Consider the following 17,416-nt stretch of genomic DNA (forward strand, 5'->3'; position numbering starts at 1 on the left):
GCTTCAACTACACACAAGATACTCCGTTCTCGATTTAAGCAAAAATCCGATTGAATCAAGAGTATTTTTTCTTGTCGATGTTTTTAAGAGTCTGGACTCTAGATCCAAGCGACTTTTTTTTTCAGTGTTGTCTTCCAAGAAACGCGGTTGAATTTGCCATATTTTTGACAGAGCTTTCTTGAAAACTGACCGACTCTACCAGTAGAATGGTTGAATCAACCATATTTCTCAACCGTCAGTAAAATTCGCTGTAAATAAAGTTAAGTCTATCATTTCTTTTCTCCCAAGAATTTGCAATGGACACATTGCCCCGAGTAGAAATCTTTCTCAATGGAAATCCTGAAAACCGCCTGATTCCCGGAAAACTGTCAACGCTGCGAGGCGCTCGGCAGAAATGCCAGAGAGTGATGAGCCCCGAGTTGAATCAGTGAGCTCACTTTCGATCAGGCTCATAAATCAGGTGGGTGTTAGAAAAAGTGATGGGCAAAATCCCCGCGACGTGAGTGGCTCGTCAGTCGAGCTCATTCCCCCGACGACAGGTGCGCTCCACGCGGCGACTCTCGGAAACCGTCGCACGATCATCCAGGCGAATTCTCTGCCGATCGAGTATCGAGCGCACCCGTCCAGCGCGCATCCGTGGGTTCCTGGATCGCCTGCTCATAGCTCATAATCACATTAGACCGAGTGCATAATAAAAGTAAACATGACCTGGATAAGGATCTCCGTAATAGTTCTCGGTTTCCTCGGTAATCATAGAGTACAGCGAGTTAATTGTTAACCTTTTAGTACCTTATCCTATCCTCGTCACGCATATTCCTCCCTTGTCTCCCCGTCCTCCGTCTCTCTTCCTCTCATATTTCGACTCGTAACCTGTTCTGGACTTTGATTCATTCAGAAAGTCGCTCGGCAGGTGCTCTTCGTAAACTTGAATGAAGAACGGTTCGGTCTCCCATGCGAATCGAATGAGCAATTACGCTGCGAATTGCTCGCTTTATTTGTTATATGCATGTATGATAGTTCTAGAGGTCTATCTTTTATTCGTTGTTTTGTGTCTTTCTAGTGCTTCGTTGCTCTTTTAGTTAAAAAACTGAACTACACTGGAAAAAAAAAAAACACATTGGATCTAGAGTCCTTGAAAACATTGACAAGAAAAAATACTCTTGATTCAATCGGATTTTTGCTTGAATCATAACGAAACCCGCTTAAATTAAGAGGCTTGGTTCTTGAATTAAGCTAGATTCTGATTGAATCAAGAGTACTTTTTCTTCTCGATGTTTTTAAGAGTCTGGATTCTAGATCCAATGTGTTTTTTTTTTTTTTTTTTTTTTCAGTGTAGTATCAAACTCGTGTGGAGTTCCACATAAATGTGTTGCTGAGTCGGAACATCTATTCTCGAATAGATGACTATTTCACAGAAAAAAATTAATGGTGATGGGCACTAGGCTGTAAAATTACATCCCTCCTTCCCTGGAAATATAGAATTCATTACTTGATTCGTAGCAGTTTTCGCAAGACTTCTAGTACGGTTTTCACTTCCTGTTACTATACTTACTTTAACCAGAAGCTAAAATGGATAGGCACTTCTTAGTACCTGTTAAATCATTTCTGGAATTCAAGACTTTTAGTTCCAGAATGTCATAGTAATAAGAATTATTCAAGATATGAAAGGTATATTCAAGATATACAAAGGAATAACAAATTATCCGACTTTAGTTATTGATATTTTTCTCATCTTCGCAGTTAATGATTCAGTTCTTCTTTCGAAGACCTCTAAAGCCGATTTTTGACACTTTACTATATCAAGCCTGTATTGTGCCTTCCTTGATCCAACTTTCCCCATCTCCCCTCCTATTATTCCTATCTTTGACTGTAAATTCACTTGCTGTGTGTTTGTGTTAAGGACTCCTAATGAACCACTAAACAAGATACGAATTTAAGCAATCTGATACATGTTCCATAACCAGAATTTCACGTAAAACATGATTCACACAGCGAAAATCACTGAAACCAACTCTTGACGAAGATATTAACGTTTTTATCACACCTTGGTTACGAGGAATTTGAACCGCAATTTGAACCGCAAGCAATTTGCTATAGCTGAGTCAAAGCGTCAAGATCGAGGTTGCTAGATTTTTATATAGCAGAGCGTCATGATAACGTTTAGCGCGCGATGTGAATCACGTAGAGCATTGAGTTTTCGTGAGCGGGTGGTTTGAATCCACGCATTAAGAATCATTAAATATCTTCGTAAGGTATTGATATCGGTAATTTTCGTTGTGCGCATCGTGTCTTACGCGAGATTTTGGTTAGGACTCATGTATCAGAATGCTGAAATTCATACCTTGTCTAGTGGCCCATTCCTCGGAATTCTATCTGCTCAGAAACTTTCCTAATGCCCATCAGATAACTTGCATGGGCGAGGGGCTTGGAGGACAAGGCGCATAAGTGCAGTTTTTGCTATTTCGAGAAACACGTGCTTGAAGTTTCAAAATGACATGGATCCTTACGGCGGAAAGATTGTTCGAAGTGACATTTTGATGCTTTAGAAATGGAAATTGGAAGCAATTTTTTCATAGAATACGCATTAAGGCTAGTGCTACTCGAAATCATCATTATCTCAATTTTTTCAAAAACTGCACTTATGCACGTTGTTCTTCAAGCCACCCAATGAAAACCGTTCATTCTCTCAGGCAAATCGAATGAGCTTTCACAAGGGCGGATTCGGAATCATATGAGCGTAATATATGCGTTTTAAACGGATGGCGGGCCTCCAGGTATCCGAAATTACCACGTGCGAGTTAATGGCCCAGTTATGAATTAGGAGCCAGATAAGATATCTTCATGTAGCTTATGCTTTGGGTTTCCGGCTCATCTTGCGGGGATATTTCAATTTGGACGGCGCATGAGCGCTGGGGCAGAGTTGTGGATTTATGAGTCCACCCGTGAAATTTATGGAACGCGATAAAAGCTGGCCAGCCTCTCGCGGTTCCTTAACAAAGATACAAACTAATTCGGCCGCTCTGCGCACTCTCAACTGGATTATTTCATTTTTTTTATTTTTATAGAGTCGTTTACGGAAGCGGGTAACTCGTCGCTTGGCTGGCAAAACGGCGTAACTACATTGTGAAATGAGCTATGGAAAGCGTTGAGTTATATGAACGACAGGGTTCATCGCAAGGTGTAGTTACGCTCTTTTGTCAGGAGAGCGACGAACTGATGGATCAGTATCTACCTCGCCAACTCCCTCATTTTTGTAAACTGTTTTGATGTATGGTGGAAAATCCAGTGACCATTCTTACTCTACATAGTGTTGCAACGTCAAACGGACAGACGGCAGGAGTATGTTCTAAGGGTCAAAATAAGACTTTTTTATTTTTAAATATTATTCCAAAAATGTCCCTTGTCTGAGCTAAGGCTTTCTCAAATTTTTGCCGAATTTTGTCGATGGTCGTAGATAAAAAAACATGAAATTATATCAGCTAACCAGGGTGTCTAGCATCAGGATTTTCCCGATTTTCTCGATTCTGTCAGGATTTGAGTTCAATCAGGATGTAATCCCGATTTCATCAGGATTCGAGGAAAAATAGGTCGTAAAATCAAGGTTTGAGAAAAGTCGGCCGTCCGATCGGATTTTTTTATGCTTTCGCATACGTTTATACAGAAATTTTAATTTTTCTCCGCAAAAAATTAGGATTTGGAAAAATTATGAAATCAGGATACAACAGTCAAAAATCAGGAAAAATCATGATTTCATCAGGATTTTCTAAATGAATGAAAAAAACTAGACACCTTGCTAACCCTTCTCGCCCTGCTACAAGGAAAAACGCCGTATGAACGTTGGAAAGTTTCCAAATTTTCTCCGATAATAAGGCTTTCTCAAACTTTTGCCGAATTTTGTCGATGGTCGTGAATAAAAAATCATGAAATTATTCACTAACCAGGGTGTCTAGCATCAGATTTCCGATTCTGTCAGGATTGAGGTCATCGGGATATAATGTTTATTTGTTAGTCATTTTGATGAAGTAATGAATTTTCTCTGAAATTTCAAATCAGTTAGATCTCAGCTTGTGAAATCCTCCGTAAAATTGGAGGAAAAATATTCACAGGTTTCCCGGAAAATTCACACTCGGAAAAAAATTTGACAACATCTGAAGGCTCACACGGCATTTTCCCCTAGTACGGCAACGTGGGGCGCCCTGTATGAAGGTACTTTAGCCATGGAACGCCAGTGACGTCACAGGATCCGTTCACCCCGCGAATCGGTCTAAACCGGAAGAGCCGTCCACACCGAAGCTGTGGGGGGGGGGGAGGGGTTCGGGCGTAAAGGCATAGTTCACAGGGAGAGTGGAGGGGAGGGGTCGGGGGTCGGGGCCCGGACGGATCGTGGCTGAGGGGCGGGCTGCCTAGTGCGGCGATGCCCGGTGCCCGGTGCCCCGACCTTGTTTATCAGCCCGACCATCGATACACATCCCATCCAGCCGCCCGTAAATCAATCACTTCGTGTCGCTGTCCGCTGTCCCAGTCGCCCACGTCGGCTCAACCCATCCGTCGGCCCCGGTTGCCTACCCGTCCGGGGGCTGGCCTCGGATTCGGGAGCATGTCCCGTTTTGGCACTGCTCTGCCGAAATTATCTTTTCATGCGGATTTTATGTGACCATGCTCGGGGAAAGGGACTCTAAGGATACATGGACCTTGTTTAGCAGAAAGGAACCAAGCCACGTCAGCTATTGCCAAATTTAACTGGGCAATTTAATTTTTTACAAGAGAGCGTTTGTGCGGATTCCTTTGAAAACCTTAACGGAATTTTCTTCGCTTTATGCAGAAAATTCACTGAAATTTGCACAAAATCCGCACAACCGTTTTCATGAAAAAAAATACTAAGTTCCCAATGGAATTTGGCAATTGAGGACGTGGCTTGGTTCCTTTCTGCTGAGCGCGGTCCACAGAAAACACAAAATCAACGTACTGATACCAGAGCACAGCGGGCTGATTATTGAGATTTATAGAGAAAGCGATAGGCATAGAAGATAAACAGAAAATGGAGCAGTCCTTTTGGTGGGAGCGATTGGTTGCAATTGATAAAAGAGGTAAGTAATATACTGAAAGCACCCAACGAAGGACCCTAGTCTCTCATTTTCTCACTCATTCTTAGTCTACAAAAACCATCAGCTCCAATAGATAGGATGGCTCCATTTTCCCGTCGTCTTCTTTGCCTATAGCTTTGGTCGTCAATTTTGGTAATCAACCCACATAAGAAGTGTTTTGCGAATATTTTGAGCTTCAGAAAGTCTAATACTTCGTTTTTGGTGGGTGGGTACATCTCGCTTTGAGGATCACATTTCGAGAGTGGATAAGCGAATGAAGTTGTGAATTGGGGTAACTGAATGAGGGAAAACGAGAAGCAGTTTTATGAATATCTAGCAATAGAAGATGAGTTTATTTTTTTTATCTAACATTCATGTTGTGCTTCAAAACTAAAAAATTAGTACAAAAAATCGAGCGAAAAAATGCTCCTAATATGATGTGTACGCTAAGAGTAATCAGTGCTTGAATACACTTTCCTGCGTGCTCGTTTGTCCAAAATTTAGTCACTCGTCAAGTCGATCATGAGCGTTTCGTCTGAAAACAGAAGAAAAGCTACATGAAAGAGCTTAGAAATAGGTCTTTAAATAAGTGATAAGGAAAAGTAAAAGCGTAGGTACCTTTTAATGTCATCACGAACCCTAAACATCAGAATGGCAATTTTTCACTAAAGACTAAGTAGAGGACAAGGGAGGCAAAGGAATATCATTCGTCAAACATGTGTAAAATGTTATTCATTGAACGTGCTTATTTTTTCATCGCAAGCATGGGGGCATTTTGTACTTTCCGTTAAAACTAGGGAAAGAAAAATTGGTTTTATCGATGGAGACATTAAGAAAAATCAGGAATTTTCCTTGAAATGTAGGGAAAAGTATACCTGTCTGTAAATTCCCCATCAAACACGAATATTTTTCAACGACTTATTTGATTTGGCTGTCATGCTAAGATAAAGTAGCATACTATTCTTCTCAACGTTGGATATCTCTGTATGTTTGTATGCAGTTGTTATCTTATGTTAACGTTTGATTTTTCTCCGGGTATTCTCAATTTAGGTGCAGACATTTTTTAAACGGAACTAAAAAATCTTCACTTCAAAGGTTCTCTGGTTTAAGTTCAACAGAGACCAATCGACAGCATAATATAGTCTGGTTATTTATTTCCATTCTGATTAACAATTGACTAATCTATTATGAACTCTTCTTTAAACATAATATGCAATGACAAGATTTTTTACCTGCGTAAAATTGATGATATTTTGTGAAGAGTTTTTGCTAGTATGTAGCCACCTGATTTACACACAAAAAAGGCCAGGTTCCGCACAAATGCTAAACTTCTCTTTCATTGATCTACCTCACATGAGCCGTAAAATGAACATATTTAATTACCTCTCTAAAAGTTTTTCAGTTGTCTCCCTATTTTGATGTATATAATACCCAATGCCAAGAGATTGAAAATGGACACCTTCGTAAAATTTGCAGAGACAAATTTTTGCCTACGGTCAGCATACGAGCTTTGAAAAACACCTGATTGATCTATGCATGCTAGCGGTTTCCACACACTAGTTCTAGGTGAAATTCAAATGTTTGTCTTTAAAGAATCATTAAGTCTTCCAAAACTTTTTTGTGTGAACCCTCCATGGTATAGTAATGAGCATTATTTCTATCATTTATTTCGGTCGTTTCTGGAATAACGTCAAGTATTTATAAATGTGAGCACAAAATTTATTCGCATGTCCATATAACTTAGGATATTTTAATTGTATAAAATAAGTACAAAATCTAAAACTAAGAAAAAAGTCGGTATAAAAAATAGGAAGGAACATCGTTTCCCTGGGATTAAAGCTATTTCTTTTTTTTAAGATATCTGGGATTGCTTGCCATTGTCGCTCAGGTGCTGTCGAATTGGGGCTCACTTTATAGGTACTCGGGGTGTTAACCTAACCATACTTGCCCATTGCCCGTCGCACAAGTCCTCGAACTCCATCTCCTCGATGAGCTTTCCTCCGAGGTCCCCTGGGCCGCGGCACTGTGGGTTCGAGTCCCAAACTTTAGGCTTGTTCTTTTTCAGCCATCTGCAAAGTTTAGAAATATGATACAGAAAATGTTAAATTGGAAATTTACAGGTGTCTGAAATGTAACGAATTTCATTTTTTAAGCTGAAATTATCGAGTGAACCGAGCACGAGTACATCCTTGGATCCTAAATTGAACAATTGGACCGCGTCTAGCAGAAATGAACCTGGGCACTTCAGCTATTGTCAACTTTAACTGGGCAATTTAATTTTTCAAAAGACAAAGTATGTGCGGATTCCTTTGAAAATTTTAAGGAATTTGCTTGGTACTATGCAGAAAATTCACAGTAATTCGCACATAAACATCCGCACGCCCGTTTTCATGTAAAAAATTAAAATGCCCAATTAAATTTGGCAAAAGCTGATGTGGCTTGGTTCCTTTCTGCTTATTGCAGTCTAATTACCAGGTGATTTATGATGAAATGGTCTAATTTTCTAAAGTACATGTGTCTAAATGGGAAGTGCCGCCTGATGACGTCACATGGCGGTGCATTTTCTCCCTTTTAAACCAATTTATTTACTGTTTCCCACAGCAGAAACAATTGTAAAAAATATTACGGAATCAGCTCACTACAACACTCTTAGATTACTGCTTCATCTAAGACTTTCAGATGAAGCAGTAAGAAATTCTCGTGCAATAATTAAAGCATTACAAGACATTTCCTCATTGGGAGCTCACGCAAAACATGCTACTCAAAGAACGATTATTTGAACGCGACGATTTGTCTAAACTTCTCAGTGTCTATACCTGATCGTAGAGCTGTAAAGAGTTTTGATTAGATAACTATTTCTACCCCAGGGTGCGCATTTTGCCCATACGTGTGTATGAAGGCAATTTATGTTTAGAGCTATCTTTTTAAGCTCCATGCATGTGTTTTGATTTTTCCTAACCGATGATGATGTAGTAAGAATAATGAACAATCTCACTGTTATCATGGGAGAAGAGGAAAGAGTTGTGATGAGTTACCTGGCAAGGTATAGAATCGCACAATCACAATGCCACGGATTCTTAGCCAGTTTCAGTGACTGTAATTCTCCAACGTAATCTAGGCAGTCGGTTGGGAGGTACTGGAATTTGTTGCTGTCGATTTGCCTAAAACCAGAAGAGAATGAGACTACATTTAAAGAATTTAGTGAAAACAGAGGTCATCAAATAGTTTCTCCACATAATGCATATTGTTTTCCCAAAATTCAGCACAATCTTTAGCATCAACATTATCTGACTGAAATGTAATCGTTTTAAAAAAAACAGTTCAACCTAAAAGGGGGACAATAAAATCATGGCTCAAGCGTATCTCACAATCGTTTAAAATAAATAATAATGAAATTTTGTGGGACATCAGAAATAAGATTATTTTTGTTTTTAACAACGGTATAACAAATTCCCTTTGAAATAACATTTTATCATAATTGTTGTGTTTAAAAAAGTCAGTAAAAGTGTCGTATTTTTGATAAAATTGTATCTTTTACGATGTAAAAATAAAAAAAATAAAATTGAAGTAAAATGACATTGAATCTCGTTTTGTACAATGAACCAACCAAGTAAATACCTAAATATAAATTCCACGAAAATAGCTTTATCATTGAATACTAACAATTTTTTGAGGTGTGGTAATGGCTTAAACACTTTTTCGTCCATCAGTTTGAGCGGATTGTTGTTCAAAAATAGAGCTGTCAGGTTTGTGAGCCCAGTGAATGCTTTTTCTCGGAGATTTTGAAGATTATTTGAAAACAACATAAGTTTCTCCAAGGAAATGAGCTCCCGAAAAATATCATCGGGTAAATCGGTCAGCAAGTTTTGGCCTAAGTGTAGCTCCTTCACTGATCTTAAATTCAAGAATTCCTGACCACTGAGCTAAAACATTCAAAAAACACCGTTGAAATAAATGTTCATCAGAAAAATTCATTATTATGCTGTAAAGCCAGTCATTGTCCATGAAGTGGAAACGTTTTCGAGCACTATGATGAAAATTGGATCAACATTTATCAAGCCATATTAGGCATTATTAATGATGTTTTTAAATCAAATGCCTCTAAAACCGGTAGCACCGACTTCATCTGATTTTCTCCTCAAACTGCTGTTTGTCGTTCTCTGACCTTAAAATGCTCTGAGAAGGCCAATTTCGTGGTATATTTTGCGTCAAGCGATGCAAAATTAACGTTTCTAAGCTGTGGTCTAGATGTAGTCGATTTTTTTACTCGAAATCGTGTGATACTGTGTATTTGGATATAATCCTTGTAAATAATAATGTGGAAGGAAGAAGAATCCAAATTCTAATTTGTTACGGATTTGACAAATGAGCTTTAGACAGCTCTCAAAACAATGAACAGGTGAGAAAATTAATGAAGAATTTTATGATTTTAATATCGAAACTTTCGGGAAGTATATTTACCACGCTGTACCTTACCGACCGCATTATCTGTTTTTAAGTTTGAAAAGTCAATATTATTAATCTCTAAAAATGGTCGTGTTCATTCTGAAGCACTTTCAAGAGGAAGAAATTAGATGGAATTATATTTGCACTGCTTTAAAATTATTTTCATCAACCTTACCGTGGCAATCCAGTTACCAGCGAGGTCTAGCTGCGTCAATAATGACAGACTGTCAAATAAACCAGGACGAATAAAAGTCAACCTGTTTCTTCTCAACGATAATAAATCGAGGAATCTGATCTCACTGAATATTCCTGAAACATCCGGGAAAAAACACTGCGGCTTATTTTCATTTTATTAATTTATTTTGCTTTTAACATTTTCTCCTCTTCAATCGAGAACTTTTTTTTCCGAAATAAAATGATGAACTATCCAGATAAGGCATACGTGTCTCTCGTCAAATGTTTCGTTGATAAATGAAAATGTAATTGTCTAACATCTCATAGGATATTGGATGGATTTAATGAGAATGGCTATAACTGCAATTCTTGTTACCAAAAGTCTCGTCATATCTTAATTTTTGCCAAAAATCGAAACAACGTTATACCTTAAACTTTTTGTGATTTTTCCAGAACTTGTACAGATTATAATGTAATTTAATCATATAAAAATGTTCATTAATTCATTCATAAATTCATTTAAGTAGAATTTCAAGCCAGAATATTGTTGTTGAGCGGGGCAGCCAGGGGGCTCAGCTTTCTTGTGAAAGGAATTCTCAACAAATCAATGAATTTATAATTTGGAGACCTTTAGAATCACAAAAACCATATTTTTAAATTTTCCTCAAATACAACAGCCATAAAATAAAAGTTTGTCATCAGAGTGCTGCAGCTTCATCGGGAGCCTTCGTTCAATCGTGTAGGCAAAATGCGCTGTCTTGTGTTCAAATATTTACCTACTTAAAACGCTGTACTTCATCGCATCGGTCTGGCTCTAGGAGCATTAAAACGGACAAATGTTGTCAATTTTGTAGGATTATTGAAAGCACCCCACCCCTCCCATTCTTGTCGACAAAAACGAGGCTAAATTGATATCATGCAGTAATTTTAATTCCCTCAAGGGAACTACCTATACAGTTGAACGACAGGTAATGCCAGGGCCCATATCGTCTACTTTCCATATGTAGTGCAATTCGAATAAAAATGAAAGCAGGGTGTCTAGCATCAGTATTTTTCCGATTTTCCTGATTCTATCAGGATGTAATCCCGATTTCATCAGGATTTGAGGAAAAATCCGTCGTAAAATCAGGATTTGAGAAAAGTCAGCTGTCGGATCGGATTCTTTTTCGAGCTTTTTTTGTGAAGTTACATTTTTCTCGCCAAAAATCAAGATTTGATCAGGATTTGGAAAAATCATGAAATTTGGATTTCGCAGTCGAATATAAGGAAAAATCAGGATTTCATCAGGATTTCTCAAAATGAAAAAAAAACTAGACACCCTGTTAAATGAACGTGCACTTTAATGAGCAATGTATGTATGTATGTTTACTTCATGATTTTTAAACGTTGTGAATTTGAAATACCTGGTGGTAAGTGATTGATTTGATTGTCCTGGAGCTTAAGTCGTTTAAGGTTTATCAGACCATTGAACGTTCCAGGCTTAAACTCGGACAGGAGATTAGCTGACAAGTCCAACTCTTCGAGCTTGTCCAAATTTTGAAATAACGTCTCTGGAATCGCCTCCAGCAAATTGCTCGCAAGGTTAATCACAGTCAGTTTGTTTGTCCCCTTGAACAATGCTTCCGGGAGCAATCGTAGTGAGTTAAATGAGATATCACTGCGTAAAGAGAAATGTAATTAATGTAATATTTTTCTCGAAATCTCGTATACATGCAATAAATGAGTGGAATATCTTCTTGCTGCAAAAAATTGTTCGTGAGGTTAAGAAAATTTACTGATTTGATCTCATATTTTGAGGAGGCACACATCCAACTGTGAGTCGAATTTTTAAACCTTCATAAAATTATTTCCTTACTTGTTTTACCTGATTGTACGTTTTCCATGTCAACAGTTCATTCAGCTTTTAGTTTTCTTCTCGCATTAGTAAGAGGTTTATTCGCGTTTTCAGTGAACTTTAAGCAAACTCAAAGCAAGTACCAAAAGAGTATTTCTCTACTTGTGACAACAGCTTTCTACGAGAGAAGTGTAGTTTGTTTCATAAAATTGAACAATATGACTGAGATAGGTGTTGAATAACTTAATTTAAAACGAATCATTAGTCTCCAAGGTACATACATGGTTTCTAAATGAATGTTCCTGAGGAATAGTTTTCTCGGTAATTCCTCCAATCTATTCCGATGCAGCCTCCTACAAAAAGAGAAAAACGTGATCAGATAAAGCATTAGTTAGCAATTTATAGAAAGCAATAGAATAGAAGTTAGCAATGTATTTTATAGAAATACAGCTTATTATATATATCCAGAGTGTTTTCTACTATTGTTCTAAAAATGTACGTATGCACCCATGTACTTTATTCTAAAGAGACGTGCATTTTATTAAATATCATATAGGATGAATGATCATTTTCTTTTTTAGAGTAGAAATGGATGAACTCACAAGTGTGCCAAGCTTTCGCAGGATTGGAATAAAGTTGATGGTAAAAAATCTATGTGGTTGTCGAACAAGTCCCTGAAAAAGAAGTGGTCAGAAAGGGTATTAGTAAATATCGTAGTTCATTGACAAGAAAAATATGATAGTTATGTTATTAGGGCTTTTTTGATTTTAGAGTTAGACGCACCGTGTGCATGATATGATGCCGTGACGTGCAAATTGCATAAATTCTGCAGTTGTTTTCTTAAGGAAGCCGGTCTAGATGACTTTGATTTATTCCTGTAGGCAAAATGTTCTCATCATTGTTGCAATTTTATTCTAATCAAAACATCCTCCAACTTGATAAACTGTCACATAATGGAAACTTTTCCCCAAAGGTTTTTAAAATAATTCATTCTGTCTAGAATATATTTCGATAACGGTAATTAAGAACTGCACACTAGTTGGGTAAAAAGAAAATTAAATTACCGTACTCACAGTTGTGTAAGTCTGATGAAACCGTCAAATGCATCTTTATGCAGTGATGATATCTGGTTGATTCCAAGATCTCTGAAATGTAAACATAAAAACTTAGCTGACACCCGTACCTTCAAAAAGACGGCAATTAAACCTTGAGACATGATAATTGATGTAGAAATCGATCCTAAACTTTGTCTTGGCACTAGTTGTAGAAAGGAGAGACTTGTTATAAAAATGTGGAAATTCACACCACGAAAAATTGTATCGTTAGACTTTACTAGACGCTCTGGACGCGCTTTGCGCATCCGTCACGGCTAGCCAAGGGGCTGTGCCCCATGGAACCCCGGCCATACGCGAGTGATATTCGGCTTCAAAAATGCCAATAAAATTTATGAAGTGCCGTCATAGAGGCGGAGATTCTCAGACACCGCAAACGAGATATGTGATTGCGGACTTACGCCGCGCCGTCGATATACGCAATGCGTGAAGTATTCTTTTGACCTTGTAGGCGTTAATATGCGCCTCTCGCCGACCGCACCGTTTTGCGTAATGCGAGAAGTTTTCCTGCGGGCTTGTAGGCGCTAACATGCGCCTCTCGCCAACCGCACTGTTTGGTGCAATGCGCGAAGTATTCTTGCGATCTTATAGACGCTAATATGCGTTTCTGACTCCGCTGTGTTTGGCGCAATTATTCAAACTTACTTTAAAATATTTACTTTAAAATTTTTCCAGGAAGGCAGCCTCTCGTCCCTCGCAGACTCTATTGTTGCCAGATAAGTTCCTTTTCCAACACTCTTACCAGTTCAAACCCATGTAAAATATTCACATTTATCGCACAATCTGGCAACCCCACGAGTGAAATAGAAAAAGGTGGAATCGACTGAAAGTCTGAATCCTTCGAAGTTTATATTAATGATTCTGCGTGTGGTTGTATACGTATGTGATGGTAGTTTATTAACGAGGGTGTAACTTCTGGCTCTGCAGCAAGTATAAGTGGGCTCTAATTGTAACTAACTTACATGACCCTAATATCCGCGGGTACAATTTGTTTGGCGGGCAGTTCATCTATCTCTTGTCTCCAGCAGCTTAGAGTGTGCGTTTCAGGGCGGCATCTGCAAGGACCCTCACAGCAACGGTACCATCGCTCATCGTCTGTGCTCCGACTCCAAACTGAAGTTGAAAATCAAATTTGGACACTCCAAATAGAATACCAAATAGGATCAGAATCTTTTTAAAGAAATAATACGACATCGATTTTATAGGATACTTTTCCCGGTGTCACAATATGACACCGTCAATCACGACAAAATTAAAATGTCTAGAGAAGTATAAAAAAAATTGCCCTGAAAGAAGTTTTGAATGACACTTTTTAAAATTAAAAATGAGAAATTTTCCAAATATTTTATCAGTGATTTCCAAAAAAAGGTCTTGTTTACTTATTTTCAAAACATTTAAACAAACCATTTTTTTTACAAAAAAAAAAAAAGAACATCGCAAGTATTTGGGACCCAATTTTGGCAAAATTCAGACAGACTTCTTGGGATGAGAAACCTGCGTTTTCAGAACGCATTGAAAAAAAAAATTCGAAAATGCTTTCAGCGATGTTTGAAAAAAAAAAAAATTCAAAGGAACCTATTCATGCCAAAATGCACTACGTGCGGATGAATTGGAGGTAAGAAGCCGAAACACACATATATTTGCATCTTCTTCATAAATACGGCCCATGGATCTGTTAAATGCGTCAGGGATTTTTTTCGGGAAAGTCTCGCAAGAAACACGGTGATTGCACTGATTTTCTCTGAAACGAACTGCTGAACCCTGCTAATGTATTTGCTCCATATTCACGCATAGACAATTGACTAGATGGTGTGGTGGTTTCTCAGCGTTGCGCGGGGCATCCCCTCCATTACTGCCTCAACTCTAAGAGATTTTCTTTGAGTTTTAAGCACACTTTAGAGGAAACCCATAGCACCATCGTGTTAGAACATTTCGACTGTGTAAGTCGGCAATCACATAAATCGTTTGCGCTGTCTGAAAATCTCCGCCTCTATGTTATTTTTTTAAATGAGAACAAATTGACATCATTCCTTGAAATTTATGCAGAATTTTCTTCGCACAGAGAAGAAAAATCACTGCAGTTTTAAAGAATTGCCGTTGATTAGTTTCCCGTTTAAAAAATAAATGTATGACAGGAAGTCTGCGACGTCGCAAATCGAGTTATGTGATTGCCAACTTACACCGCACTATGGTCCACAGACTGGATTTAACGGAACTTTATTCGAAAATGCACTGCACCGCCATAAAAGGTGTTGGATCTTATGATTTTTGGGTCGCTGATTTCATTTTACATCTTAGTTAAACAAAATATTAACATCCTGACCGAGAAACTTAACTTCAAATGTAATTTCTGGCGCTTTTCAGATTGAAGATTTTTTCCACCCTATTTTGACATGTATAAAAATAATAACAAAAATGTCTGTCGGTCGAGATTAGGTTATTCTTATGTATTTTTAGGCGGTAAATCCGAATATGACCTCCGTTTTTGTCCATTACCCTTCAATTTTTCGGAAAAACCGATTTTACCCGGAAAAGCTCGTTCTCCAAGGAAAATTGAATTTTCCGGGATAATGAGGGATGATAGGAAAAATCTAAGGCCATATTCGGGTTTAGCAAGTCAGAATGCATAAGAATCGATGTATCGCACATCGAAATCATTTTTAAAATGTATTTTTAACACACTTAGAGTCCGGAAAAGGTTTTACCCAAAAGGCTCGGGAAAATCGGCATTATCGGAGAACTGGAGTGTGATAAAAAAAACCTAGGTCATATTCGGATTTAGCAGCTTAATATACATAACAGAATCTCTTTACCGCGGGTCCACTATAATTTATCAACATGAATTGCAATTATGGCAAAAATACGTCAAATTTGCTCATTTTCCCGGGAAAAAGTCGCTTTTTCGGAAAAGCGAGAGGTTATAAGAAAAAACCAAGGTCATTTTCGGACTCAGTAGATCAAAATATATCGAAATACTTTCATTTTGTACCGATAAAAAATTTAACAGTCGCAAAAACGCCAAAAATGCATGGAATATTCCACATTTTGATGCACGGAGGTGCACTCCGAAAAAAATTCATTTCGACCATTAGGCGACAAAAGGCGACATTTAAATTGGCCTCATTTTAAACTTGAGGATATGTAGAACAAGATTTTTCAATCCGCAAAGCATTAACTAGAATTAAAAAAAAGTTGGAGCTTCCTAAAAATTACGAATTTCACTGATTTCTATCATTTTTTGGCGTATGTTTGCAGCGTTAAAAAGCATACAAATTTCAGTTCAAAATTAATGAAACTGGGTGAAAAGGAAGTCACTTGCCACCAGGTGGAACCATGTTGCCCAAAAATTTACATAGATGATGCGTAACTCGGTAAAATAAACACCTTGTAACGCACCACCGAATGCGGCCCACAATCAGCTAATGAAGACCTGTCGCGCGCTCTGTTGTTAGGGTCCGTCACAATCTTATAAATCATTATCAGTCGATGAAAACTTAGGTGACGATCCATGGGTGTATGTATGATAAAACTGTAGTGCCAAACTTTAATTTTTCCCACCTTCAAAATTTGACTAAAGTTCCGTTAAATAGGGTCTGTGGACCATAGTGCACGTCGATTCAACTTTTTTCCTCAGAAAATGTACTTTAATCGCAAATCCCTGACGCCTTCAAGAGCTCCATATTCATAAAACTGTCAGTGATTTTGGAAGAGCGCTCACCTGTTTGCTCGACCGATCGGAGACGTCTCTCGAGCTTTCCAAGTTGAACTTCCGGTCGAGTCATCGGTGGTTTTGTCCTTAGCGAGGTGGGTGGTGTGCGTGGCGCTGGCCATCTCCTCCCTGATCTTCTGCAGAGCATCGCACGCGTTGATGTGGCAGAAGTCATCGTCGGACGTGTACCCGAAAAACGGTCGCCCGTACTCCGCCGATTCCAACGGATCGATCGACAGCTGTAAAAATAATTTCAGTAAGAGCGCGCGCACCAGTTTCATTTTTCGGGAGTTTACTATTGCTCTGTGATCACATCACAATAAGGCCAACTATTTTTTTCAATTTTTTTTTCACAGGCTGGATCACATTTACAATGAGCTAGCCGCATTAAGTTCCTGATTCTCCTTTAAATAGTTGTGAAATAATTTTTCGACTATTTTAGAATTCATTCTTTTTGCTGCACACCTTCTCAGATCCGTAAACGCGCTTTCTAAATCGAACGGGAACAAAGTAACATTTATTAAAATGCAGCAAAAATTATCGCTCATTATCACAAAATAATTCACTTATCTAAACACATTCATTCAATCCACGATTCTGTATTCATGAGCATGATTGTAAAAATACGGCACTCGCGATAGTAGAACTGAATTTGCGGAGCAAGACACAAGACTGAATTGGTGCGCGTCCGCCCCCCAGTTCGTTGAGATCCCTCTGTTGGGTGCCTTTGTTTGCTAGTTAACCTGGATAGTTACGGATATGAGCTCGATTGAATGTTTGGAGTCCCCCTACCCCCTCGTCTTACTTAATTTGAGTGAACTTAATTAATTCAAGCCAACAACCTTCAGGATCTATTCATGTCAAGAATTGTTAAAAGATGACCACACGCACACGGTGTAGTAGCTCGATATTTCGGAGAATTATCCAGTTATGTAATGGGACTTTGGCTACCGAATCTAACATTGGAAATGACATGACATTTTTGGAACTTGGAGTGTAGCGAGTGCTGGAAATAATGTAAAATTTCTTTAAAAAACTTACATTCTATTAACAAACT

General features: G+C 38.3%; 1 protein-coding gene across 2 annotated transcripts; it reads right to left on the reverse strand.

The window, feature by feature from the left end:
* Positions 1 to 5,521: 5,521 nt before the first annotated feature.
* LOC109032796 (uncharacterized) lies at positions 5,522 to 17,052 on the reverse strand. 2 transcript variants are annotated; one of them, XM_019045104.2, is made up of 11 exons: positions 16,369 to 17,051; positions 13,613 to 13,763; positions 12,612 to 12,683; positions 12,141 to 12,212; positions 11,820 to 11,891; positions 11,108 to 11,361; positions 9,706 to 9,839; positions 8,748 to 9,007; positions 8,120 to 8,245; positions 7,033 to 7,153; positions 5,522 to 5,619 (listed from the first exon to the last, which is right to left on the reverse strand). In XM_019045104.2, exons 1-11 carry the CDS (start codon positions 16,532 to 16,534, stop codon positions 5,605 to 5,607), a joined length of 1,443 nt encoding a protein of 480 aa, XP_018900649.2. In that variant the 5' UTR covers positions 16,535 to 17,051; the 3' UTR covers positions 5,522 to 5,604. The 2 variants fall into 2 exon arrangements, with proteins under 2 accessions (XP_018900649.2, XP_018900641.2); XM_019045096.2 differs by lacking the exon at positions 5,522 to 5,619 and having other exon boundaries at positions 6,744 to 7,153; positions 16,369 to 17,052.
* Positions 17,053 to 17,416: the final 364 nt, after the last annotated feature.

The sequence above is a fragment of the Bemisia tabaci genome, chromosome 5 (assembly GCF_918797505.1).
Source record: "Bemisia tabaci chromosome 5, PGI_BMITA_v3".
NCBI classification, from domain to species: domain Eukaryota; kingdom Metazoa; phylum Arthropoda; class Insecta; order Hemiptera; family Aleyrodidae; genus Bemisia; species Bemisia tabaci.